The sequence below is a fragment of the Verruconis gallopava genome (assembly GCF_000836295.1).
Source record: "Verruconis gallopava strain CBS 43764 unplaced genomic scaffold supercont1.41, whole genome shotgun sequence".
Lineage (NCBI taxonomy): Eukaryota > Fungi > Ascomycota > Dothideomycetes > Venturiales > Sympoventuriaceae > Verruconis > Verruconis gallopava.
The window spans coordinates 100,268-124,662 of NW_015622177.1; the positions used below are offsets into that span (position 1 = coordinate 100,268).

Here is a 24,395-nt window from a genome sequence, read left to right on the forward strand (position 1 = left end):
AGGTCCGTTATCGTTTTCACGAATCACAAACCATTGTGCAGTCTCCTTTTTGTCTTGACACAAATACGGTGCCGCACCCCGAGAGAGCTACCTTTGAATGAGATGTCTTTGACCATGGCTATGACAACAACCGCTGCGAATCTACCTTTCCCATCCTCTTCATTCGGCGTCAAAATGATTACTTCTAGCATAACTACGGTAGGATCAGCCAGCAGTCTGGCCGTTGAGGTGCCGGCAAATTCGACAACAATCACAGTCACCGTCCTCGGTCGTCCGAATCAAGATCCATACAATACATTGGCTGCATCTGTTGTTTCTGTAAGCGATCAGACGACAATCTTTGCTCTTGGCTGTCGGCCACCATCTTTGCTCAAAGGCAATTTCAACACCTATTCTCCATGCATAGAGCAGGAAGCTACTATCACGGCTGCACCATCCATGTTCGCTTATGTTGATGCTGATACGAGCCTGGGCTGTTCACATGCCAGCAACGCGCAAATGTATACGTGTCGTGTAGACACTTCGGGTGGGCAGATTTTATCTAGTGCGTTCTTCATTAACGAGTATGGCCTGGGGGGACAGGCGGAATTGCTTGTTACTGCGGGATTAGAGAAATTGAACGGCACTTCAATTGTCAAGAGTGGTGGAGATAGGACTATAGTGGATGAGAGAATGCTATGGCTTCGCTGGTTGAATATTGCAGTTCTATTGTTATTTATGTGGCATTGAAATTCTCGTGGACGTTTTTGGAAGTTTAGGTTACAGCTACAGACCTTCAGCCTACTCCACTAGCGTTAATTTCGGCACAATCCACCAGTCATGATAGCGATTATTCCCAGGCGGTGGAATTTCAAGCTTTAACTGTCTCTCCTTTGTGTGCATCTTCAGTGTCGAGAGAGAAATACCTGTCGCGATACAGGTCTGCAACAGCGCCGAGGTGTTCTGCTGTATATTTAGTCATCTGGGACAAGAACAGGATAAGTAGGAACCTGACCTTTGCCCATATTTCATTGAGACCTTCATAGCCAGCAGCAACAATCCCAAGCTTCTTCACTGTAGAGAATTGGGCCTTTGCCTGCTTAATTTCTTCTTCGATCTTTTCCAAAGATGGAGTCCAGGATTTCTCAAACATGGACTGGGACCCTATGTATGGACCAAAGGGATGTATTGCTGAATTCCAATCCTGGAAACTCGGTAACTCCGGAGATTTGATCGTCAAAAATGGCTTCATCCGAAGCTCATACTTCAATTCTGGTTGGTAGAATTTCGAGTTGACCGCAGATTGTGGGACAAGCCCTAGGTAGGATAATAGAACATACATCAAACTGAGAGAGGAAGCGAGAACGGTCGTGCCGCACGCTTCGGCTTTCATCGAACGCAGAAAGTTGATGTTTTGCTCCAATTTCAATTCTTTCGAGGCTTCATCTCGCGACGAAGCCCTCACTTTCGCAGCTCGTGCTTCCGCTTCGGCTAAGAGAGGCTCTATCAGCGACTGACGGGACGAAGACAGCGCGGCTAGATACCAGTACATGCCGGCTAACTCGTCCGGTAAATACATGTCTAATTCGAACCCAAGTTGAACTATCCACTCCATAACACGGAGCTTCTGAAGATATGTCCACGATGATAACGGAAACTCAATTTCGTCCGTACTGAACTTGCGCAAGGATTCGTCAAGATGCTCAGTTTCCATCGTCTGCAAATCTTCCAGCGCTGCAGCAACGTGCGTTAGGTTACGACGCACTCGGCATCGATTTGAAGTCAATGTACGGAAGTAATCGATGTAACCTCCAGGCATGTGGACAGCAACTTCGCAAAAATGACTGACTGCCTTTGCCATTTCAAACCTCCGGTTAGAAACCGGTGTTTTCGATTGTGGTGCTTCAATCGTCCAGTTAATGGGATCAAGAACGTCCGACCCGGCAAGCACAATATCCTCCAGGTCTCGGCGAAGCAATTGTTGGAAGCCGGAATCGTCGCACATGAATAAGGCAGCCGCAAGACACGCTCTAGGGTAAGTGTATGGCTCAGGCTTTCGTGAGCTAAAAGCCCAAAGGAAAGACTTCAAAGGTTGAACGTTGTGTGGCCCAAAATGAACGATCTTTACGGCTTCCGCGCAGTCCTTGCACATGTTTTCAAGCTTGGTCAACGCATCGTCAAAGCTTATTTCTACCATAGGCTTTGGAGGTACAGTGCTTGCGAGTCTTCTCTGTATCTTTGGGCTGAAGGATTCTTTGACAGGAAGCCCCAAAGAGTGTGTCGTCTTGATATCTGCTAAGAACCCAGGCATGTCTTTCCAAAGTTTAAACTTGTCTTCAATATCTTCTTCCAAAGACATTGCTCGTAGGAGAGTTATTCGAAAGTTGATGCGTGCTGCGATAGCTCCGTACAGATCTGGTGAGCCTAAATGCTGGCCGTTGACGCTGTAGAAATTTTAGCTACGTATGAATAGATAAAGCCGTAGTCGTACCTATGTTCTTTTTCTGTCGATGTGAACTCCGCTGCCAAGGAAAGGAGGTCGAGAATTGGTTTTAGTGGTATCTTTGTGAACAGCTCTCTGCCATACGTGTGCCCCGAAAAATCCTCTTCCTCGTAGAAATTGCATCGAGTACCACCACCGTCAAGGCTGCGATTGATTTCTTCTAACGCGTAGTCACAACACTTGATCATTGCAATGCAGTATGCTCTTAACACTAAATGGACCAGAGGGGAACTCCAGACGTTATCCCTTCCAGACTTGGAGAAGTGAATTTGATCAACGTTCTTTGCTTCTAAGGACAGCAGCTTGTCGATGTAGTGTGAGCTGAACAGCGTCTGTGCCAACGGATAACCCTCGTACCACGCCATCTCGCAGCAGAGAAACTGGTCAATAATTCCGATAACTTCTTCTGGAAGCAATGGCCGCTCAAGGTCATATTCGTCAACCAAAGATTCCCCAGGCGCAAGACATCCGCTGTCCATCTTTGGATCCATTATCTGACATCTTGAGCCGGTTGTGTTACGAATCACGTAAAAAGACATACCTCGAGTGCGCCGACCGATTCAAATAAGGTGAATGCTGTATCCTTTACCAAAGTCCCCACAGGTAGAGCTCATCTTATTGTCAGCGTAGATCGAGAACGACAAGTTGTTCAACGAACTTGATGCGACGTGGCGAAACTTCGCCGTGATATCCCAAACTCTCTTGTCACCGAGGACAGAGGATGTCGGCTTAGGAAAGTCCATAGCATCTGCTTTTGAATCTGTAGTCGCTGCTGAAATCTCTATTCCCAAAGACAATGAGCGCTGGAGCATTTTAAATCATTTGAGCAGTGTGTACCAGTAGATTTTCGCCCGTCATCGTTGATGACCATGTGCGATGTCGCTTACGATCGGAATCAGCCGCAGAGCACACGTAACGAGACCTTTGTACGAACCTCGCACTAAACTATCGTCTGATTCGCTCTTCATGATTGAGATAGACTTGTGGGGAGAGGGTTTATTTCATGCCTCGATCGTGACTAGCTAGCAAAGGTTTGAGTGCGAACTGGCGTGCCAAGACATGGGGCTGCGAAGTGGAAGTCGAACCATGTAGTCCATCTTGAGCTACGGAGCTACAAAGTGGGCAAGTAACAAATGGATACTGTTAGCGAAAGCGTGCCCTCTTTCCTCACGTTGAATGCATAGATAAAAGGAAAAGAGAGAACATCCGCATTTCGATTTTTTAAAGGCAAGTATCACGTCATTTATATCTAACCAAAGAATACGATCAGAGCTAGAAATCACACGTTCTTGAATGTCTCTTGAAGATTGTGTTGATGATACAGAATCTATGCAGAGTGATTGCTAAGTTTCCGCTATCCCCATTCTGAATTCCCATGAGCATTTCTGATCCAATCGCCAACGTCAAAACTTCACCTTTGATAATCTACTGCGATGCTGAGGTTGCATGCTCAGCCATCGCTGAAGCATTCGCACTTGCGAGGCTCTTGTTTTCTCCCTGCTTGCCATTCTATAGCTTTGTTAGCTTATCAGTGTCCTGCTGTTGCGCAGTCGGGCGTCAGCTCAACGACAGAGCAGCCAGTGTCTAGAATATGACGAACAATGGGAATGGAATGAAAGTCCCAAACTGTGCCCATTATGTCAGACGTACCTCCCACTTCGCAAATCTTAGGTCCATCTCTCCTCTTCTCTCAGCGGCCAATCTCTTGTCCTCTTTCAGAGATCGACGGACAACGCGCGCAGCTACGGCGAGGTAGCGATTGTAGCTGTACAATTGAATCAGTACTAGATACAAATGCTAAAGCCAGAAAGCAAAAGAGAAAAGAGTAAAGACTTCCTCCATCAAGAGTCGGAGTCGTCTAGGGCTGCAGCGCTCGCAGTGAAAGGGAGCCATTGCGTGTTGAGAAGGGGAATAGAACGGTCCAAGTGAGGACAAGACGTACGTGATGCCAGCGGCCTTCCATGCGAATGCCATCTTGAATGAGCGGAGGGAATTTGAAACTGACGTTGATGATTTTTGTTCGCTGGTCGGCAGCTTGTTTGAAGCTTGCCAGCACGAAGAGGTTGGCGCGGTCAATCTTCGGAGTGAATGAGCACGGGCCTCTTGATTGAACTGTGCAAAGTTCGTCAAGTCTCTGCCTTTTCAACAATCAGTATTCATCGTCCTCGGCCTTTGGATGTTCTTGAGAAAGTTGGAAAATCGCATAAGTCGTTTAGAAGAATGGCCATTTGATTGTGACTACCCCTTCTGGAACTTTCGGCGCTAGAATCAGGAACCACGCACTTGGAGCAATTTCGCTTTGTCTACATTGCGAATCTCCTTCTCTCACACTTGTGAGGTTGTTTAGCATAGGCGTTCTCTTTAAGTGGCTGGAATTTCCTTCAGAAGTATTAACCTTAGGCTTGACTTTTCTCGAAACCCCGAAACCGAAGCCCACCTTGGCAGGGAGGATCTGTTACCACGCTCATTCACAGATGTTGTCTCGGTTAGCGAGGGCAAAACATCGAATTTGAGTCCCCGTTCATGATTTGGAACAATGCATGCCAAAATTCTGACTATTACACATCCAGTCTAGAACGTACACTTATACGATATGAGTTCTTCTAACGCTGTGGCGGGACCTAGCAACGGCACATCCGAGACGATAAGTGTGAAGTCGTCGGCACCAAGTGGACCCCCACCATCATATTCAAAGCACCAAAACGATGAGCTCCTGCTGTCGAATGTGAACTTGGCCTCCAGGAGGCGAGCGGCGGTAGCTCCTCGGTCGCCGAGGTTGCGTGCTGATCCCTCACCTGTATTACAAGTACTAGCCGCGCCTCGCGAACTTACTTTGACCCTAGACAACGGATTAATATACCCTCCTCCCCCATCAAATGCCCTTTACTATCTCCCACGCGTTCTTTCGTGGTCTGGAAACGAGATCTTCCTATTCCGCAGCCTCCCAGGATCGACGACGAGCCAAAATTTACTGCCCCCACGAGAATTAGCCCTGTACACAATGCGTCGAACACTGTTCACGCATGAAGTTGCGCTAATGCCGCGGAGAGAGGGACTGAAGGCGGCCGTCATGCGTGGTAGATGGAGTTTCTTCGATGGCATGGTATGGAACATTGAAGTGAAATCACAGGTAATTCTCAGGTACGCCAAAGGGAAGTGGAAGAATACCAGAGGCCAAATTGTGGCCGAGGAGTCTCAAGAAACGGGGCATGGCGCTGTGCTGACAATCGTTGGGACGGATCTTGAGGTTAACATGAAGGATCTAATAGTTGCCTCGTGGACAACGAGACTGTGGCAAAGTCCCGGCCGGGCTAGTCTGACGAGAACGCTGCTCCAGAACTTAAGTGGTTCAAAGGCATCACGAACTGCAACACTAATGCGGTGGCGGACATTCAGGGACGGATGATCCAAGTTGCAGGTTGGCACTGCCTTTTGCACGGCTCCGCAGCCAACTTTTTCAACCGGCGCGTGGCCAGATATGCTGGAGCAATGCAGATAATGCTCTTTGAAAAAAGAACAGACTTTCTGGGCAGGAATGCCTTAGCCAAACCTGATATTACCTGCGATCTTCCTTTAGCGTAAGCGGATAACGCACGCATGTCGTCGACCTGAACACTTAATGCCTCGCAAAAGTGTGGCTCCCACAAGTTCCCATACATGATCGTCAATTTTTGCTGACCTCGACAGCGTCCTCGTCAGCGGCGCATTCCAGGGGCATCGTTAAGTTGATAGTTGACTTTCTGTATCGTACCATGTTGATTGCACTAGGTTGCTTCGTCATCTACCTTTGAATTCTACAATACGCTGCTAGCTTGCTGCTAGCTTACTGCCATGCTCTAGCTCTTGTCTTTCTCTATCATGTGGGCAACCATGACAACACCGGTGCTTCAATAATTGAGACTATCGATTAGCTAAATTCTTTGACCGCCTGCGTATACAGCGACACTATAATAGCCCGTCACTCGTTCAACCACTACTGTTGATCGAAGAATCTGGACAGACTTTTCGTTTATGAGAGTACGTCGGAAACATAATTTATGTTGAGCAAGAGCTGGAATACGCCCAGAAAAGTGTTCGCGACGTTAATATATGGCTGCGTTCATTCACTAGTGCAAAACGAAATACAGCAGACCCCCGATTATCCAATCGATAGTGGACAGCTCATTGCTATCCTTGCAATGAAAGAATCATTATGGTGGATGGATGACTAATAGCTATGATAATGTTAGCCAACCTTCAAGCGTTGACTGGCTATAGCTATTGGCTAGTGTTGTACAGATATGACGCTCTAATTTTCGAAGATGCTGCATATCTTGGTGCTGACTTGTTGCCTCATGCTCCAAAAAAAAAAAAAAAAAAAAAAAAAAAAAAAAACCCCCCCCCCTTCCAACCCAAAAAAAAAAAAAAAAAATCATGCTCCAAAAAAAAAAAAAAAAAAAAAAAAAAAAAAAAACCCTGAACAAGCCGTATTGCCTCAATTGCCTGCGATGGTGTCGGCAGTACTTGAGGTGGTGGATCAACATCCTCAAGGATAGCCTCCTCATCTACAATCTCAGTGCCTAGATGTTGCTCAATAATAGCGTCAAGCGACACCTTCTCATCCTCCTCTTGAGCCTCATCCTCATCTTCAGGATTGAGAATATGCGTGAGATCCATGATATTAGATATGCGGTCTTTCAAGGCCTGATACTCGACTGTAAGGCTTGGATTTGGTGGCATAGGAAGATTAATTGATGGCTTAATTATAGAGCTTTTTTCGAAAGCATCTATGTATAGTCTCAGATTGTACCTTTTCGCCTCATGCCATAAGGTACCAATGTAAGGTGTCGTTCAAGGTGACTTTATGAAATGGATTGGTACCTTGGTCAATTGATCGGATTATATACTGAATCTATTGTTTTCGATAGTGCACCTTGAGGTTCTGAATGATGCCTTGATTAAGTGGCTGAAAGGCACTTGTTGAGTTCTCAGGTAGCCAGATAATATGGATGTTTGATGGTGGTGCTGCAAGTTCAATGCCGGTAATATGTGCCTTGAGGTTGTCCATGTAAAGGATCACTGATCGGCGACCTATATGGCTATAGAAGGTAGTTAGCCATTCCACCATGATTGTGGTGGTCATCCAAGCCTTCTTATTGCTGCGCCAGTAGCATCCTAAGGCCTCGAGATTGAGTCCTTTCAGAGCACGAGGCTTCTGAGCATGACCAATAAACCATAGAGGTAGTCGATCAGAACCGGTTGCATTAGTACAGACCGCCAGCGAGATCCTACTCTTATCTTGCTTCCTACCAGGCATAGGTGCAATGCGCAGACCTCGATTTACTGCACTACGCCAAAATAGCCCTGTTTCATCCATATTATAAATTGCATCCTCCTCTTATTCACCACCTATTGTGCGTCCTGTCTTCATTTTCATCACCTGCAGTAATAGGTACTGAGGCAGCGTCACCAAGCTTTGCGTGACTATGAATGCCGTGACGCTGCTTGAAGCTAGAGAGCCAACCTTGGCTGAAACGAGGCTTAGGAAGGTCTCTACATTGAGGTATCTGGGCCAAAATATATCCTTCTCTTTCTATGAGGATATCACCTGAGGTTGAAATGCCTTGTGACTGGACTGCTTTTTGGTGTTTGAAGAGGATAGCCTCGAGGATAGGCCACTTGGCAACACGCTGTCGCTTCGAATCGTCGTTGTTTGAAGTATCTAGGTACTTCAATCGATAGATGAGGCACTCAGAGACTGTTGATTGACTTATTCTATGACCATATGAGGCTTCGAACCAGTCTCTGCATTGCTTATGAGTAGGCTTTGAAGATTGAGACTTGAACCACTGCCGTAAGGCCTTTTTTATGCATTAGTGATTGCTTGACGAGGCATTTCCAGCAGCTCAGTTAAACGGTAATTTGAGAGAGACTCGATCGCTACCTGAATATCGGGTGGTTGGCTAATTTTGGCGACGATTTAACTGAGATTCATGGGTAGCAAGAGAATCGCATAATTGCGAGAGGGACCTGGCGATAGGCTACTCTAGTCGACTTTCCTAACGTTCTAGTAGACTTTTTCAGTCAACACAGATCAACGATGATGTACTACAAGGTGCCGACAACGCATTCCTTGCAACTCGCGGTGTCAGTAACGAAGTGAGTTCGTGCATGATAGAGGAGTCTGCTGTTGAGAACATGGAGCCGTGGGTGTCACTCATCCTTATCAAATTCTTTCAGATCACGACAGAGTCAGCGATTCTGCCCACGATCCATTTTTCACCAGGTGCGTAGCGAGAATATCCTCTTGCTGGCCGAGGTCGCTTTACTTCGCCCGAGTTCGTCTTCAGTGAAATTGTAAATCAAATGCGACTGGAGCTAGCGTGAAGACGGGAGACGTGACGACGTCGTCGCGGATGATGTTAGGCGTAGAGATCACTAGGTAGCCAGAGCCCACGCCTGTCCATAGCGAATCTACTTCTCTCCGCCTTAACATGCGTGGCTCGAAATCCTCGGCAAAGGCATTTGACAATAGCGCCTTTCTTGTTCGACACCCAGCCTGTGCACCACGATGGCGAGTAAAACCAAAGGATACGCCAGAAGAGCAATGTTGAAAGAACATTATTCTATTCGAAGTACTGCACAAACCCACATCTCCCGTTCCTCAACGACCAGACCGCCTGCATCCCCCGGACAAAGACGCACCATTAATCGTACAAGATGGAGATCCTGCGGGCCTATGGACGCATGCACCATGCCCAGTTCACAAACCAAAAATCGAGACCGACAAAATAAACAAACAAATGATGTGAACAGAAAGGGAAAGCCACTGAAGTCCATCCCTGTTCCAGAGCTTTCATTGATCCTGACTTTTACGAGGCTTTCCCTTTACTTGCTTTTTTTTGCGACGTAACGGTTGGTGAAGACCGTTAGCTAGAACGAACCGTTGACGGCATCTATATCCCCTTCGTCCCTAAGAAGATGCTCGTGAAGCCCGTGATACATCCCACATGTCTACTCCTCTGCTTTCTCTAATTTAACCTCTAGTTGCGGAGGCCCATTTTACCAAGAACGCCGCTCTGATTTCCAGCGTCCTCCTTGAACACTTTCAATATGCTTGTCCATACCTGTCCCGGCTCTTGACTCGCGTCAATTGGGCTCCAAATGCCGGTCTTCTGGTAGTAGCTGACGACAGGAGCTGTCTGCGCGTGATACGTGCCTAACCGCTTCTTGAGCGTGGCCTCGTTGTCGTCGGAGCGCTGGATCAGCGGCTCACCAGTGACATCGTCCTTCATGTTTTCCTTGGGAGGGTTAAAAATCTTGTGGTATGAGCGACCGGACGCGGGGTGGATTAGCCGTCCTGTTATGCGGGCAACGAGGAGCTCATCGGGGATCTGCAGCTCTATAGCGTGCATTAATTTCTGCTTTCGGGCGTTGAGCATTTCGTCTAGCTTTTCGGCTTGGGTGACTGTGCGAGGGAAGCCATCTAGGATGAAGCTGTGCGTGCACCATGTTAGCTTCGATATGTGAGGCGACTCTAGAAACAGAAGATAGAACGCGTACCCGTTGCTGCATTCTGGGTTGCTCTCGAGCTGATTCTTGATCATGTTGACCATAATCTCATCGCTGACCAAGCCGCCGGCATCCATAATCTTTTTCGCTTCCCTTCCGAGCGGCGTCTTCTTTGCGACCTGTTCACGAAGCATGTCGCCGGTGGCCTGTTCTCTCGGTTTTGTTAGCATACTCTATCAGGTTCCTCCACGATTTGGCGGTTCGGGGGGAACTGGCTGGTGGTAGACGGACCAGATGGCATATGCAGTACTTGTCCTTGATTCTGGGTGCTTGCGTTCCTTTCCCTAGAGAAACATGATCCATTAGCCCAACCGCGCTCAGCAGCAACGCAGAACAAAGGCTGAGGCCGTACCAGCACCGGGAGGGCCCATCAGAATCATCCGCATGGGTTTCGGCGAGCCGCTTTTTCCTGACAGCTTGTTCTCTAGCTCCTCCACCCTCGACTCCAACTTGGTTATGATGCTCTTGAGCTCATCGACGACGGAGCTATCTGTAGGCGCCATTGCCGAAGGGTGGACTGCCAAGGAGCGTCAATGGACGAGCAATGCAATTGGCAAGGAGTCAAGGAAAGGACGATGGGAGTGGAGATGAATGCGCGAGAGCGGTGGTGCCGGCAACGATGACGGAGAGTAGAAGGTTGGTGCGGATTGTGAAGGTGCGCAACAATAATCCGCCAGCAACAGGCAGGCCGGAGCTCGGTTGCACGCTTGCACGGAAACGAGCCTCGAGTCTGGTTGCGCTCAGCATGTGGGCCGGCGCTCGCGCCCCGGCTGTGCGGCGCCCTTGCGCAGCCAGTCAAGAGGCCAAAAGGCACGATGGCGAGCCAGTGGACTGTCGTCAGACATGCGCTGTCCTCGTTCCTGGATCATGGTCGGTTTGGCCAGTCTGCCGTGACCAGGTCGACGGGTTCGCTACGTGCTGGGACAACGTCGGCGCTGGCGCAAAAGAGCGCCGCCAGACGGGGCCGAGTGAGAGCGGGCTACGACTTCTGGAATTCGCCATGCTCTCTCCGTTGCCTTGCCCTGAAACGCAGCTACAGGATCAGGAGCGTGGTGGTCGTGGCCGTGGTGATGATGGTGGTCGTGGTGGTCGTGATGGTCGTGGTCCGCTGCTCGCTTTCTCCGCACGAGAAACCATGATGTGTCGCCATTGTTTTTTCTTAAATCTGTTGCTATCTACATCGGCCGCGTCTCTCTACCTGTCCGACTCCAGCGGGCCTGCTCCTGGCTGACGCTCTCTGGCTGCAAAGGCGCTGCCCCTCATCGCCCGCGCAAAAGGCTGTCTTCCGGTTCGGACCTTGATCGGCTGTTTCGCTGGACAGCTTCCATTCTGCCGTCCGCGCCGTACCTGCGTCGACTACGGTTGGCCTCGAGTCCAACGCTCGCCACTCTCTCCCCTCCAGATCCGTCATAGAGCTTTTATTTTTCAAAGCCTCACACAGCGCGAAGCGAGAATCTCTCGCCGGTCCTGCTCCTGATCGGCCACTTATACACGTACGGCTTGCCCTCTTTCTCTGCGGTGGCAAAGAACAACCTTGTCTAAGCTACGAATTTCACACGGAAAGGGAAAAGAAAATTGGCGGCTGGCTACGTAGCAGCGGCGTCAAGTCTGAAATCATCAAATCGCCTCTTGCCTAGCACGGGGTCTGGAGTACTTCGCGCGGACGAGCTAGCAGTGCGCTCCATGCCAACACTAGCCAATGCCGCCGCCGTCGCCGCAGCAGCCCCCTTTGTAACTTCAGCATAGCAGCTAGCGTGGTAGTACTTGCTGCCCATTTTCACTGCATCCCTCCATGTCGGCTGCTGCGTCTCCTCATCCCAGCCCTGCTCAAACTTTTCCTGGCATATCGAGCACGGTAGGTTTACATAGCGCGCGTCTGTGGGCACAAAAACGAATGCTTCCTTCACTTCCTTCTTCGCCGCGTTCTTCCGCAGGCCTGACGTGCTCTCCGTCACAATCCCCGAGTAGCCACTCAATTCTTCTCTGTAGCTGATCCAATCCTGTGTGACATTAGTGTGGATGCTTAAGAATGCTGCCCAAGTCCAACATACGCGCTCGTCGATGTACCAGCTGCGGTTAACAGCTCCCTGCTTGCTTTCCTGCACCCGAGTGTTGATTTGAAAGTGCCAGTCGATATGCACGCCCTTCGCCTTCTTCCCCTGTGCCGTGTCCGGAAATCTCATTCCACACTGACGACACTGGTCCGGTTTGTCTTCGTACAGCTGTCTTATCAGATGTGGACGGGGCCTGCTGTAAATTAGCACAACTTTGATCATCTTTCTCACGCTTGCAACGTACAATTTGAGAGAATTCGCCTCTAGTCTCACATCGTTCATCCCTTGAGCTCCTGCTTGAGGTTGCATCAATTGTGAAAGAATGGAAGAAGCTGCTGGGACCTGGACGGGAGTGCTTTGTGCTGACATGCTTCCTAGGATGCCAGATGCCCGTAGCTGATCAAGGATTGACAGGGCCGATGCGGGTACAACCGCTGGCGGGGGAGGGCCAGCTGCTGGAGATGGCACGTTTGGTTTTATTTGCGACATTGCGCTGTTAACTGCTGCCACAGGCAGCCCAGACGTGGGGTGAGACGGCGCAGTCGCTGGATATGCTGCAGAATAAGGCATTGTTGATGTGACAGGTGGGGGCACATATGCCTGTGGCTGTACCGCTTGATGCGGAGTCTGCTGTGGAGTACCTAGGGCTAAGATCGATGCAATCACTGAGGGATTCAGATTCAAGGTAGGCTGGGGTTGTGGTGTGGGAGCGGGAGCGGGAGCGGGAGCAGGAGCGGGTGTAGGAGTAGGGACTGTAGCTGTAGGAGGGCGGAACGGTAGATCACGAGCTATATTCGCCACTACTATTTCCGTACTTTGTATATGTGTAAGCGAGAGCGATCCGTTGTCCAACAATGACTTTAAACTTTGCAGATTCTGTTGGAGCTTGAGCTTTTCCTGGTCGTGAGGGTAGTGGGCAAGATGAACGCGTACGGAGTCCAGCAAGCCTTGCACATCATATCTCAGCTTTTCAAGTCGCGCCTGGTGAGACATGGTAGGTGGAGGAGGACCAGAATATACATAATTGACAGAATTGACGTTTTGGGGAAGTGAAGGCGGTTGGAACGACTGGTTGATTCCCATAGATCCCGGTTGCAGTGACGAAGCTACATTTTGCGGAACTGGGGAACGTACAGGAGCTCCGTACGGTGGTGGGTGACTTTGATATGGTATATTCTGTATGCCTGGAAAGCCCTGCGGAGATACCTGAGAAGGTGGCTGATAGCCATACTGGCCAGTCGGCGTGGGTGTACGTCCAGGCTGCGCTATGTTAGTCACATGAGGAGGCACTGCATTCATCTTCTGGCTTTGACTTCCATGAACAGCTTCCCTTGATCGCTGGTCAATCCCTCGCATCTTAGACAATGCTGCTTCAATCGGCTGCGTAACTTCCGGGGGAAATACTGGGCGAGGATCTCGAGACTCTGGCACTGGCTGCAGCCAGCTTCGAAAAAGTTCTTCCATCGCCCTCCGGGTATTGTTATCTACGACTGTATATGCGTCAAAAAAGGTACGATAGAGGTTTCGGCTGAGGTAGACGGTATATGGTGTGCCAATATGCTTGACAAGCGAGTCGAGGAGATATAAGCCTGGTAGTTTGTACTCTGGCCGAGTCTTGCAACTTCATAAGTATCTATCTATGAGACAAGGGCATGATGAGCACAGCGCTTACCTTGCGGATGTGTGTTTCAACTTCCTGGCTGATAGCTTGAGCATGCTCTGTGGCTTCCTTCGCAATCACTCTCAGATTTTCAATCTCATACTGGTCATTTCGCTGCAAGTCTTCTAGCGCTTCCCTAAACGCAAGAACAAGCTCTGGGGGTTCGTCGGCTGGGTACGACATATCTATGCTGTTGTGAAGCGATAATGATTGTCTTTAGATTCTCTTTTGACAATAGAAGGATTTTGCGAATAGCAGAAAATACTGAGTTTTTAGCTCAAAGAAAGTGAAGTGTCAAAGTAGAAGTGAATGCCCCCTCTCTCATTCACCACAGACACAGAATCAAGAATCCGTTTGTTTTATAGCTATATGACGCTCCTCCTCAGGTCTGCCTGCCAGCTTATGCCGGCTTGCGCCAGATCAAGATATATCCTTCAATATCTGCCCTTCTCTTGATCTTACTTATCTCCCGATGATGGCGCTGTGATGCCTTTTCTGTAGATTCAGTTCAGACTGTACAAATTATGACCGATACGTCCAAGGCCAAATGCAGAGAAGACAGCTGAGGAATGTTGCGAAAGCAGAAGACTGCAAGATGGGTGAAGAAGTCTAGGAAAGATCCTGGTGAGTAGGAGTAGATGCTTGCCGCAGCTGAAGTTGTTGATTTGCCTCGTAAGTTTGTTCTTTGGGAGTCATGTTGAATCGATGCCTTAGGCTGCAAACTCTGAGTTCAGGTGGCAGGGAATCTTACACCTCGTTCGAATTGTGTCTTTAACACAGTGCTAAAATCACACGAACGTGCTTATAGCATTGAACGAGACGGAATCTGCACGCGGAAGCGCAGTGCTTGATCAATTCATTTGCTTCCGTTGGAAAGAAACGTTTGTCGACCTAGGCAGTGTCGAAGCTGCCAAGACGTTCCTCTTCCACAGCAGTGTCGACCACATATTCAGACTTTGTTGAATTCCGACATTTGTAGCAAGCAATAAATTGGCAATTCTGAAAAGTAAGCGCAGTTGAAATGCGATTTCATTAGCGACTACGATAATGCACCGACAAGGTAGTTCGCTCTGATCCAAAGCGAAACATAACTTCTTTACCTGGTTTGCTCTCTATTTCCATGCGCAGAGAATCGTGCCTGACAAGTTGCAAAAACTTTAGACAATTCCTGCAGAAATTGGCAAAGTTCAACTCGGCCCGTGAAGTTGAACTGTATAGACACAATCGCAACAAGAATTTGTGCAGTGAACCTCTTAGTATCTGTTTACAGCTTCTGATTCATTAACTTCTGCTGCCGATTATCCATCTGTAATCTCCATTCTCGAGTTTAAATGATGGGAATAATCAGCATCTCTTATGTCACGTTGTTTAGCCGACTGAGTCCTCGTCCGAACATTAGAGGCACCCTCAAAGATGACTCTTTAGGCAAAACTATACGTCACAAATCGCCACGACCCAGTAAGCCAACTTTGATATAGATCCAGGCTACCAGGATAACCTCCGTCGGTCCGCTGTCGTCCATCAGCCTGTTCGGAAAGGCTACCATCGTCATGCGTAGTTCTCATACCGTCTAAAGTGCCAGGCCAGCTGTACTCGTCGCCAGAGGGAGACATATATGTTCTTAGAAGCGTATGTCAAAGTGTTAGGAGTTCAAAAACAAAAGATGTTGCGTCGAAGATAGACCAATCGACCGCGTAACCATTTTGTCAACAAAAGATGAAACAAAGGCGATTGCCAAGGGTTGGTTGTGGAAAATGCCCTTTTGTTTTCTCGTCCAAGCACAGCAGACATCCTGTTGAATTATCTAGCAGCCGTGGAGTCAGGAGGACTGGCAGGGAAAGATATTCTTCCGCCCAAAGACTCGGTAGGCTTTTGGAATTAGTGTGCAAGCACTTGCCCAATGATCTAAGCGGAATTGCATTATACTGGAAAGAAGATGAGGTAACATGTACTCCAGTCTTTACCTGGCCCGAGTTCAGTGCATGGTTGACATATTATTATCAAAACAACAAGAAAGACAGCAATCTATTTTCTTGGCCATTTGGTTCACGACTCCTCAGAATCTGATGTGAAGCCCTTGGGACGAACCTGCGTGAGACAGTCGAAATAGAGTGCTTGTATGACTGACAGAAATCCGGACGCGCCCAACAGCGCATACGAAGACAGAACGAATTTTATTGATAGCCGTAGAAAAATCCCTAGAAAGTATGGATCACGTATTTGGAAAACGTTGGATTCCACTTAATTTGGGAGCTGGCAATTAGGCGAACAAACATAATAATGGATAGTCTACCACATTTGTTAATTTATATTGTGGGATGAGGGATCTCGCACTGCTCTTAGCTAAACATGTGTTAAATGCGTCATCAGCTACAGTCAGAATGTTGTTTGCCCTGTACTGTACGCATAAGCCAAGCAATCAACCTATAGTTGCCATTGGCTCGAGGAGGAATCCCAAGCTAGTTTGGCGAAAGCTATAGTGTTGCCTAGGTTTTTGTCGATTTTAGTGTACGGCTCAAACTCGTCGTCCATACAACATCTTCACCATAATCTTAGCACAGTCCAGCAAAGTTTTATTTCAGGGCATGCATGATCTCTCCCTCCTCAAGCAACCGACAAGTCCTATTTTCGCATACTTGGACTGTGGGTTTACTCTCATCAAGCGTACCAAGCAGCTCATTCCTGCTCTTCAACCATTCGCTCTTCGCGCCAACACCTAATCTGACCAAGGTTCGGAAGCTACTAAAGCCCTCTCTAGCTACGCGCAAAGCATCGTCTACTGGCTTACCCTCGCCAGTAAGAACGACGCTGGTCATGCCTAGTCGTGCGCTTACGACAGAATCTAAGAGGCTTGCAAAGAGAAAAGGATGCTGCAAAATCTCTGCTTCAAAAGCTTGTGCTGTCCCATTTGCTAGTGAGGTGTATTGTTCATCTTCGAAAATCGACCCGAGACGGTTGAGGTTCGACGCTGAGATGCCGTTGGTAGATGGCTCGGCATTGTCCATACCGTCTTTGAGTCGAAGAATGAGATCCGCTTGTCCAGCGGCAGTGGAGAAGAATCCACCACCCACAGCGTCATGGAAAAGCTCGATTTGCCTCTCTGTCCAAGTGTTGAGTCAGCGCGCTATTCATTTGACGATACAGATCACTTACTCTGTAACCCATCTGCCCATTCAAGCCACGAATCGTCGAATGTTGCTTCATACAAATCTATTAAGCCCGAAATGAGGAAGGCATAGTCATCAGCGAAAGCAGGGGCGTCGCCTGGTCCTTCACGATACACTCGCTTCAGCATGCCAGTGGTATTATTATAAAGCTCCTGCTTGATAAACTCTGCCGCTTTGACTGCAGAGTTCAGATATGCTTTAGACCTTTCCGGTTCCGTGTGTGCAATAGCTGCACTAACTCGTGCCAAAGCACCAATGGCTAGTCCGTTCCACGCGACGACAATCTTATCGTCCAAGGCAGGTCGCGGGCGCTCTTTGTTGCGATGATCGAGCAACTTCTGCCGTGAATTACCTAATACCTTGATGACCTCGTCAACTGACATCCCGAACTCTTTCGCTAATTCTTCTGGAGTGCTTGACACAGCAAGCACATTCTGGTTAATAAGCTCATCGTGTGCGTCATGCTCCGGGCTTATGTTGCCATTCTCTCCAACGTTGTAGAATCGCGAGATGATGTCAGCATCGGGCTGATCTAGAATTTCGTGCAGCTCCTTCTGGGTCCATACATAAAACGCGCCTTCGCGCTTCTCCTTATCGCTGTGTCTATAGAATGAGTCTGCATCTTCGGCCGAGTAAAACCCGCCACTAGGTGAGGCTATTGGCGCGGTGGTAAGATACGTCGATATGTCGTGCACAGCATCAAGAAATTCATGGTCTTTTGAGATAAGATATGCGTCTAGGTATGTTGACAGAAGTTGTCCCTGGTCGTATAGCCTGCATAGCTATTAGCGTCCATAGCGTCCATGTGATAGAGATTGTCTCAACATACATTTTCTCAAAATGGGGCAGGCTCCAATCGCGAGTGACGCTATATCTAGCGAAGCCATGGCCTATTTGATCCTTGATACCACCTCTCCACATTGCCCTCAAGGTTTTTAACACCATTTCCTGAGCGTTCCTGCACTCTTCTTCACCTACCACGTGGACCAACTCCTCAGGACCACGCCCCAGTCTCAGCAGAAAGCGTAAATTGACCGGCGTTGGGAACTTAGGCGCGTTTCCAAAGCCCGCAAACTTCGGGTCGAACTTCGCCACGAAATACTGGTACGCCTCCTCCAGCAACTCCAGGTCGAGCGCGTCACCAGTGTCGCCTTCTTTTCTGTCCTGATGACTGATCAAGCCCTCCTGAGTGAACTGACGCAGCTGGCTTGTGATCTCTTTCGCGCTGTCAAGACATCGCCGCCGCTCGTTCTGCCACACGTCCCTCAACTTGATCAGTATATCGACGAAGTTGACGTGTCCGCTCACTTGTGTCGCGCTCTCCGGGCCCGGCCAGTACGTGCCTCCAAACAGTGGCTCTAGATCCGGTGTGAGGAAGACATTCAAAGGCCAGCCCCCTCCACCTGTTGTCGCCTGGACATAATTCATGTAAATTCTATCTATGTCCGGCCTCTCCTCTCGGTCGATCTTGACAGGTATGAAAGACTCGTTTAGTATCTTCGCAACCTCCTTATTCTCGAAGGATTCACGCTCCATGACGTGGCACCCTGCAGTCCCCCACCATTAGCCAATGCCACAGCCTCATCGTTCCGTGAAGAGAGTAGAAAAACCTACAATGGCAGGCACTGTATCCAATGCTCACAAATAGCAACCTGTCCATCTTCTTTGCAAGCGCAAGAGCCTCAGGTGTCCACATCTGCCAAGCAACTGGGTTGTTCATGTGCGCCCTCACATACGGGCTCCTGCTTTCGCTCAACCTGTTCGCAAGGACGACCTCGGACCCAGCGCCTTCTTGCGCAACAAAGTTTTGCGTCGCCATCCTCCTGGCTCCTCTCCTAATCTCAAAGATCAAAGGCTGATATAAGGAAGCCAGTAGAGCGTTTGTTCTGCGCAAAGGAAGAGTTGGGCGTGGAGATAGCTGGCTGCGACGGAGGAGGTGGAAGCTTTGGTAGTGGCGGCGTGCGGATAGAATTTCTCGGAACAGTTCTCGATGCTGACGAGACAGCGCAGCATACGGCGATGGAAACATAAGAAGATGGGCAGTATCATTCACATAATTATACAATGATTACAGCGATAAAGCAGCAGAGATTAACATGAATTTTTAAAAGAGAAGAAGGGCTACCTGTGGGCTTTGGGAACACGGACGATGTTGGGAGGCCATTACCAAGATGCAGAGCCGCCATTCAGCATGCATAATTCGACGTAATCACTGATGTCTTTCCATCCCACCCGCTGCTCCCCCACCATAGTGGAGGATTTTGCTTCGCATCGCCGCCCTACAGCCCCGCCACAAGTCATGCAAAAGACGCACCAAAAGTGTCAGCCTTGATTCCACAGGCCAGAAGCTTCCCGTAAGACGGGCCGCGTCTCTCATTCGCATTTCATGGATCGTCCCTGTCCTTGGGACATGCTTGTTTTTCTCTTGTAACTCGTCGCACTCATTAGGATTGCGGATCTTTGAAGTGCCGGCACAGATACGAGGACAGCCCAACTCGCTGCGACTGCTTGTTGGACTGAACGAAGAACGTCATCTGAAGATCACTTAAGATGCAGAGTATTCCCCTCGCGCCTCGTTATGAAGCTCTCGACGGGGCAGCGGGAACATGCGCGGGCACTTTCACTCAGGTTGAAGATGAATTTACTGTCAATCAATCGCATTCGTCATGAAGTAGCAAGGCCATCGTGCTCCGCACACGCCAAGGTCGTGTTAGTCTGAGGGGATTTGATCAGATAGGGTTTTCTAGGTAAAATGCCTGTTTTACTGCCCCCAGACCATCAAAATATATTTACATATGTCAAACCGCGCATCCATCGCAATAAGGAATTGTCATATACTTGCATCACTTGACAACAACGACTTTCCTTGCTACGGAACGGAGAAAGGAGTTAAGAAGTTATCAAATGAAGCAATAGCAGCAGCAGCCCCATCAGGAACTGATACTGGATGGTCAAATGGCCGACAAATGCTCTGAACCGCTCCAAGAAATGGGAGATCGAATGTTGCCAAAGGGCACGTCGAACGAAAAAGAGTCAAGGAGAAAAAATCGTCAAATGCAGCTATCAGCTTAGGTGCTGGCCCACGAGATGGAGGGCATGTTGAGTGGTTCACCGACGTTATCTGCGAACTCGCCGAGGAAGTTGCCTGCGTTAATCATTAGCGGTGCTGACGGCTTCGATCACTAGTGTCAAGTATCACTCACCAGCTGGCTTGTAGTTGCAGACAGTAAAGTAGGGTGGGACGCTGCTGCCAGTGTTGGCCAGACCAGAAGCGCTGCAGTCATACGTTGCACAGCCGACCGAAGTGCTTCCCTTCCAGACGACCTGAGTAAAGTGTCCCCAGCCATCGAAAGCAGTCGCGTCGTTGATGTTGGATGGAGTTGCCTCTCCGTAAAGACCAGCGAAGTTACCGACCTCGTTGTTGTAGAAGAGATCAGTGATGACCGAGGAGATGTTGCTGGCTGGAGCGCCGGCGGCGATGTTCTGGCCGAATCCACCACCATCAACAGACCTAAGATCGACGTCAGCATTTAATACCCGTCCACAAACTTGAAAGCACTCACACGTCGTGCGCGTAGACGCAGGAGCTGGCAATCTTCAGGGCGGTTGCGGCGAGGGAGTCGTCCCAGACAATATCTGGAGCAGAGTGGTTCGCGCGGTGTGCATTGTGGTGCTGGACCACAGCGGTGCTGTAGTCCGGAGAAGTCGCCTGGCCGGAGTAAGAGTTGGAAGCCGAGGATGCAGCTGGGGACGGAGCCCAGGTTGTTGCGGCCTGGACTGGAGTCGGAGAAGCCGCTGGCGTATCCCAATTGCCCCAGCTTTGAGCGTAATCAGGAGACGGGGCTGGGGTCTCAACGGAGGAGCCGTCGTCCCAGACGGTGGTGTAGACGTCTACGATCTCAGTATAAGTGACGGCTGGAGCCGCAGCAGCGACGGCTGCAAGGGCAGCGATGATGGTGGCACGCATGTTGACGATTTAGATTCTGGTTGCAGTGGACGAATGTGTTGATTGATATTCGCGTTCACGGATCAACCGGAATACAGACTGCTGTTGAGTTAGAGATTTGCAGGAAAGAACGACGACGCTGAGCAAGAAGCGACAGTGAGAAGAGAACGAGCGTGGGTAGCGAGCGTGAAGAGCGTGGAACGGCTTGGCACAAGGCTGACGGTGTAGTCTATGAAGCGAAGCGAGGGCTTTATAGTCCGACTGATTGCCCTCTAACCTCGCGAAGACAACAGATTCGAGGCGATTGGAGCGACAATGCAGCCTTGGGGGAGCCGGTCGATGATTTGCGCATCGAAAGCTTAAGCCGGACAGAAAGAATAGCATGGTGCAAGTGACGGCTCCGCAAACGTAGAGAGGGTTGTGCAAGGAGAAGGACGGCGTCGGCTGGGGGGATTTGCGTTTCACCGGGGGCAAGTATGCTGGCAGCAACAGAAGTGTAAAACGGAACTGACCTCTGCTTGTTTCTTGCCTCGCTGAGGACAGACAATGCAAGCCTCTAGGGCTAGATGAAGGGCTGGATGGGGTAAAGGAGCGAAAGGGTTGTAAGGAACGTGGTAGTCTCGCGATTGAGACCAAAGAGGGACGCCGAAGAGGCAGAGAAAACGGTGAGAGCGAAAGGTATGTAAACGAAGGTTTAGAGGTCGGAAAAACGATGGTGATAGAAAAGGGCGGTTCAAGGAGGGATCTTCACAGCTTAAAAGGAGTTGATGTTAATTACGGCGGCACCAGCTGGCCCTGGCCGTTACCCCAGGGCCTGTGCACAAGCGCTAGCACGGATGTGGCAGGGCTTGGCAGATCGGAGGCGGATTCATTAAACAGCAACCCAGTAGAGGTCCCCGTGCGAACGGAACGATAATGAGAATAATAAGGCGAAGGGTGATGATGGTAATAAAAAGAATAATAGGAACAGCAATAATAATCACAACGACGGCCGAAGAGCCACCGCGACGACGAAGAGGAGACGCGGATGTGACAGGAAGGAGGGCCGAGTCGACTTTGGCGGGTGCTGTGGGTGCTGTGGGTGCTGTGGGTGCTGTGGGTGCTGCGTGTGCGTGTGTCTACATCTTTCGCGGCGAGACGATTGGGACCTCTTTTAATTCTTTTTCATTATGGTTCTTTTTGAGCGTCCTGGCCGTGGGGTTGTTCAGTGTGCTCGTTTCGCTGCAACAACAACAACAGGTACGTGGTTCGCTGCGGAGGTGGCCAGCGCAGGCGCCTGCGGAAGCATGATGCGACCGAGGACGAGCAAACGAAGCCCAACAGATTACTGCCGTCAAGCCGTGTCTGGCGAGTCGCTACCAAACATGCCACAGTAAGTTACATGCTGTGCACAAAGTAATCACGGGTGCGCAATCCTGTCGTGCTCACACGCCCGTCCCTGGCGGGAGCATAGGCCGTGTGCTGAGGAGTCGACATACGAAGGCGAACAGCAGTTCTTATGTTTTGTTCTATTTTGTTTTGTTTCTGCCGACGCTGATAATGTCAAGATCAGCACCTGCAGAATATCGCGCCCACGGCGTGCCTCGTCAGTCGTCGTCGCTGTTGTCGCTTCATTGCGCACATCGGCTTTTCTCTGTGTTGTCGCTCTTCTCCCGGCAGCTGCCGGCGCCGGCAGATCCCTCGTCGCAAGCGACCTTCCCCAGCCGGTGTGCTCATTACCTGTCGTTGCAGCTGGCCTCGGTCTGCTCACGCATCGTACCTGCGCCTCCGCCGTGTGGTTTGTTTCATCATTTTTCCTCCTCCAGCGCCTTGTCGGCTTGGCCCACTCAGCTGGTCCAGGCACCCGCCAATCGTAGCCCTCCATGTTCCTGAATTTCATCCACCCAGCGCATCTACCCGCCTCGTTAATTGGCTCCGCGTCTGCGGGCTTGAAAATGACGGTACGCTTTCGTCCTCTTGTCCCTTGGCTAAGGCACGCCGGGCCTAGTCGAATCGATGATGAGCAGCCACGCTTTCCTCGACAAACAGTAATTACATGATTACGTGTACCGGAGCCTGGCAGCATGGCTAGAGTATTTACCGCTATCTTGGAGGACGGACTTGACGCTGCCAATAATGCCGTCCAGCTCAGGAGAGGGGAGGAGGCTTTCCGGCTCCATCTTGGCTGGCACGCGAGACTCCGCTACTGTCAGCCCAAAATTGGCGCTGGGCCTGACAAACAACCCCCTTCGATCTAATTGTAACTTGACTAGTCAGTTGCTTGCGTGCGGCTGCTGCTCATCATCCTCCTATTCGGCTGTCGCAACCTCTTGGAAGTTGTCGAAGCGCCTCTGGTACCTCTGCTAGCTCTGGGCTCCATTCACCACTACCTACCATTTTCGACCAGTGTTCGAGAAGTAAACTCAAACGTTTCGTTTCGCCATTCTCTGTTTCGCGATCTGCTGTCTTGCCAGTCTTCGATCGTACATTGCTGTCCGGCTTTGTTGCAAGGAACGTGTGCGGTTCCTGTTTCATGTTTGCCTTCCAGGCGTTTGCACTGCAAATTACACCTCATCAACCGTATAGTTGCTCATCACCGAAATCACCTGTTCGTACTTTTTGGTGATTGTGGCAACTGCAAAGAATAATATGGTCCGGGATCGAAAAGGGGCGGTCTTCCGCATCCGCTGAGGTACCTCTGTACTCCTTGTTCAGTGCAGTACTGCGTCATTACCAGCCGTGTGCTTGAAACAAAGTCTCCCCACCTCTCGGAGGGGTGACTAAAAATTTTTTTTTCTTATGACTGGGAGACCTAAAATGAGGAGACCTGCATGGAGAAAGTTCCGATCAGTCTATACAGTATTGATTTTTTCTTGACTTCAGGTTTAACGTCAAAGAACTGAACCAACAAAGCGTAGAGTTTGTCACACGGGCCAGCTGCCTTCTGCCACGGTCCGCCTGATCGTCTCAGGACGTGATCCTCTTCAACTTAAGGCTCATCCTCATCTAATGGTCCTAAAGCTAATCGGAGATGTCTCGTCACACGATGAACAGATCAATGATTTTCCCGACATTGGTGGGACCAGCGACCCACGATCGAATATACTTTTCAGCTGTTCAAGTGATACATATCTCGCAATTTGACTCGAGTACGAGCTCCATCTGCTTGACATGTCTCACTTAACGCTCTCCTTTCCGAGTGTCGCCATCCGGTGATTGGCCACCGTTGAAACTTTCGGATCGATGTGAATGGCTGTTCCACTTCTGCAAGAGCAGTTCTCATGGTGGTTTCTTTTGTTTCGAGCAAACAAGACTTTTGCTGCACTTCGGACACTCAAACACGCGTGCGACATGCACAACATCGAAGAAAGCCCGGAACTTTGAGTACCAGTGAAAGTAACCGTACAGTACGTTCAAGATGGACCCCTTTTGACGATGATCGAGGCTGTGGATAAGGAAGGAATCTTGTCTATGCGTCAGGTCATCCTATCGACACTCTTTCTACCACATCTCGCAGGCTGCCTCGTTCTTGTACAGTTGTACTATCTCGCTCGCG

The 24,395-nt window shown here is 49.6% G+C and overlaps 8 protein-coding genes across 10 annotated transcripts; 2 read left to right on the plus strand and 6 right to left on the minus strand.

Moving 5' to 3' along the window:
* Window positions 1–114: 114 nt before the first annotated feature.
* Window positions 115–729, plus strand: PV09_08457 (uncharacterized protein; the record flags this gene model as incomplete). Its single annotated transcript, XM_016362360.1, has 1 exon — window positions 115–729. The coding sequence occupies one exon, from the start codon at window positions 115–117 to the stop codon at window positions 727–729; it is 615 nt and encodes a 204-aa protein (XP_016209808.1).
* On the minus strand, window positions 685–3,546 carry PV09_08458. 2 transcript variants are annotated; one of them, XM_016362362.1, is made up of 8 exons: window positions 3,417–3,546; window positions 3,320–3,364; window positions 3,141–3,263; window positions 3,024–3,091; window positions 2,471–2,976; window positions 1,524–2,423; window positions 995–1,470; window positions 685–942 (listed from the first exon to the last, which is right to left on the minus strand). In XM_016362362.1, the coding sequence occupies exons 1-7, from the start codon at window positions 3,448–3,450 to the stop codon at window positions 1,422–1,424; spliced, it is 1,725 nt and encodes a 574-aa protein (XP_016209810.1). In that variant the 5' UTR covers window positions 3,451–3,546; the 3' UTR covers window positions 685–942; window positions 995–1,421. The 2 variants fall into 2 exon arrangements, with proteins under 2 accessions (XP_016209810.1, XP_016209809.1); XM_016362361.1 differs by having other exon boundaries at window positions 995–2,423.
* Window positions 3,547–3,699: 153 nt separating this feature from the next.
* On the minus strand, window positions 3,700–4,670 carry PV09_08459. 2 transcript variants are annotated; one of them, XM_016362364.1, is made up of 4 exons: window positions 4,425–4,670; window positions 4,133–4,247; window positions 3,898–3,991; window positions 3,700–3,847 (listed from the first exon to the last, which is right to left on the minus strand). In XM_016362364.1, the coding sequence occupies exons 1-3, from the start codon at window positions 4,454–4,456 to the stop codon at window positions 3,908–3,910; spliced, it is 231 nt and encodes a 76-aa protein (XP_016209812.1). In that variant the 5' UTR covers window positions 4,457–4,670; the 3' UTR covers window positions 3,700–3,847; window positions 3,898–3,907. The 2 variants fall into 2 exon arrangements, with proteins under 2 accessions (XP_016209812.1, XP_016209811.1); XM_016362363.1 differs by having other exon boundaries at window positions 3,700–3,991.
* Window positions 4,637–6,174, plus strand: PV09_08460 (uncharacterized protein). Its single transcript, XM_016362365.1, has one exon. It carries the CDS (start codon window positions 5,076–5,078, stop codon window positions 5,886–5,888), a length of 813 nt encoding a protein of 270 aa, XP_016209813.1. The 5' UTR covers window positions 4,637–5,075; the 3' UTR covers window positions 5,889–6,174.
* A 2,895-nt stretch (window positions 6,175–9,069) lies between these two features.
* On the minus strand, window positions 9,070–10,832 carry PV09_08461 (adenylate kinase). Its single transcript, XM_016362366.1, has 4 exons — window positions 10,386–10,832; window positions 10,265–10,317; window positions 10,025–10,179; window positions 9,070–9,958 (listed from the first exon to the last, which is right to left on the minus strand). The coding sequence occupies exons 1-4, from the start codon at window positions 10,534–10,536 to the stop codon at window positions 9,505–9,507; spliced, it is 813 nt and encodes a 270-aa protein (XP_016209814.1). The 5' UTR covers window positions 10,537–10,832; the 3' UTR covers window positions 9,070–9,504.
* Window positions 10,833–11,116: 284 nt separating this feature from the next.
* On the minus strand, window positions 11,117–14,399 carry PV09_08462 (uncharacterized protein). The gene is made up of 4 exons (XM_016362367.1): window positions 13,760–14,399; window positions 12,332–13,701; window positions 12,085–12,280; window positions 11,117–12,033 (listed from the first exon to the last, which is right to left on the minus strand). Exons 1-4 carry the CDS (start codon window positions 13,928–13,930, stop codon window positions 11,620–11,622), a joined length of 2,151 nt encoding a protein of 716 aa, XP_016209815.1. The 5' UTR covers window positions 13,931–14,399; the 3' UTR covers window positions 11,117–11,619.
* A 1,608-nt stretch (window positions 14,400–16,007) lies between these two features.
* PV09_08463 (uncharacterized protein) lies at window positions 16,008–19,162 on the minus strand. The gene is made up of 4 exons (XM_016362368.1): window positions 18,529–19,162; window positions 17,744–18,461; window positions 16,901–17,688; window positions 16,008–16,847 (listed from the first exon to the last, which is right to left on the minus strand). The coding sequence occupies exons 1-4, from the start codon at window positions 18,941–18,943 to the stop codon at window positions 16,321–16,323; spliced, it is 2,448 nt and encodes an 815-aa protein (XP_016209816.1). The 5' UTR covers window positions 18,944–19,162; the 3' UTR covers window positions 16,008–16,320.
* Window positions 19,163–19,554: 392 nt separating this feature from the next.
* Window positions 19,555–21,613, minus strand: PV09_08464 (uncharacterized protein). Its single transcript, XM_016362369.1, has 4 exons — window positions 21,373–21,613; window positions 20,478–20,959; window positions 20,118–20,425; window positions 19,555–20,059 (listed from the first exon to the last, which is right to left on the minus strand). Exons 2-4 carry the CDS (start codon window positions 20,879–20,881, stop codon window positions 19,983–19,985), a joined length of 789 nt encoding a protein of 262 aa, XP_016209817.1. The 5' UTR covers window positions 20,882–20,959; window positions 21,373–21,613; the 3' UTR covers window positions 19,555–19,982.
* Between the last annotated feature and the right edge of the window lie 2,782 nt (window positions 21,614–24,395).

What these genes read in the sequence shown, in the direction of transcription:
- PV09_08460 (XM_016362365.1), top strand. Translation starts at nt 5,076, where the DNA reads ATGAGTTCTTCTAACGCTGTGGCGGGACCTAGCAACGGCACATCCGAG.
- PV09_08462 (XM_016362367.1), bottom strand. Translation starts at nt 13,930, where the DNA reads ATGTCGTACCCAGCCGACGAACCCCCAGAGCTTGTTCTTGCGTTTAGG. An exon ending in TTGAAACACACATCCGCAAG is followed by an intron (nt 13,702 to 13,759) that starts GTAAGCGCTGTG and finishes TGAAGTTGCAAG; the next exon opens with ACTCGGCCAGAGTACAAACT. An exon ending in GCTGGTACATCGACGAGCGC is followed by an intron (nt 12,034 to 12,084) that starts GTATGTTGGACT and finishes AATGTCACACAG; the next exon opens with GATTGGATCAGCTACAGAGA.
- PV09_08459 (XM_016362364.1), bottom strand. Translation starts at nt 4,456, where the DNA reads ATGGCATTCGCATGGAAGGCCGCTGGCATCAC. An exon ending in TGGAAGGCCGCTGGCATCAC is followed by an intron (nt 4,248 to 4,424) that starts GTACGTCTTGTC and finishes TCAATTGTACAG; the next exon opens with CTACAATCGCTACCTCGCCG. An exon ending in TAAGATTTGCGAAGTGGGAG is followed by an intron (nt 3,992 to 4,132) that starts GTACGTCTGACA and finishes ACAAAGCTATAG; the next exon opens with AATGGCAAGCAGGGAGAAAA.
- PV09_08458 (XM_016362361.1), bottom strand. Translation starts at nt 3,450, where the DNA reads ATGAAGAGCGAATCAGACGATAGTTTAGTGCGAG. An exon ending in GTTTCGCCACGTCGCATCAA is followed by an intron (nt 3,092 to 3,140) that starts GTTCGTTGAACA and finishes CAATAAGATGAG; the next exon opens with CTCTACCTGTGGGGACTTTG. An exon ending in TCGACAGAAAAAGAACATAG is followed by an intron (nt 2,424 to 2,470) that starts GTACGACTACGG and finishes AAATTTCTACAG; the next exon opens with CGTCAACGGCCAGCATTTAG.
- PV09_08463 (XM_016362368.1), bottom strand. Translation starts at nt 18,943, where the DNA reads ATGTTTCCATCGCCGTATGCTGCGCTGTCTCGTCAGCATCGAGAACTG. An exon ending in TGGATACAGTGCCTGCCATT is followed by an intron (nt 18,462 to 18,528) that starts GTAGGTTTTTCT and finishes GGGGGACTGCAG; the next exon opens with GGTGCCACGTCATGGAGCGT. An exon ending in ATGGGCAGATGGGTTACAGA is followed by an intron (nt 16,848 to 16,900) that starts GTAAGTGATCTG and finishes ACACTTGGACAG; the next exon opens with AGAGGCAAATCGAGCTTTTC.
- PV09_08461 (XM_016362366.1), bottom strand. Translation starts at nt 10,536, where the DNA reads ATGGCGCCTACAGATAGCTCCGTCGTCGATGAGCTCAAGAGCATCATA. An exon ending in AGTACTGCATATGCCATCTG is followed by an intron (nt 10,180 to 10,264) that starts GTCCGTCTACCA and finishes CCGAGAGAACAG; the next exon opens with GCCACCGGCGACATGCTTCG. An exon ending in AACCCAGAATGCAGCAACGG is followed by an intron (nt 9,959 to 10,024) that starts GTACGCGTTCTA and finishes GTGCACGCACAG; the next exon opens with CTTCATCCTAGATGGCTTCC.
- PV09_08464 (XM_016362369.1), bottom strand. Translation starts at nt 20,881, where the DNA reads ATGCGTGCCACCATCATCGCTGCCCTTGCAGCCGTCGCTGCTGCGGCT. An exon ending in TGCGTCTACGCGCACGACGT is followed by an intron (nt 20,426 to 20,477) that starts GTGAGTGCTTTC and finishes CGTCGATCTTAG; the next exon opens with GTCTGTTGATGGTGGTGGAT. An exon ending in CTGCAACTACAAGCCAGCTG is followed by an intron (nt 20,060 to 20,117) that starts GTGAGTGATACT and finishes TGATTAACGCAG; the next exon opens with GCAACTTCCTCGGCGAGTTC.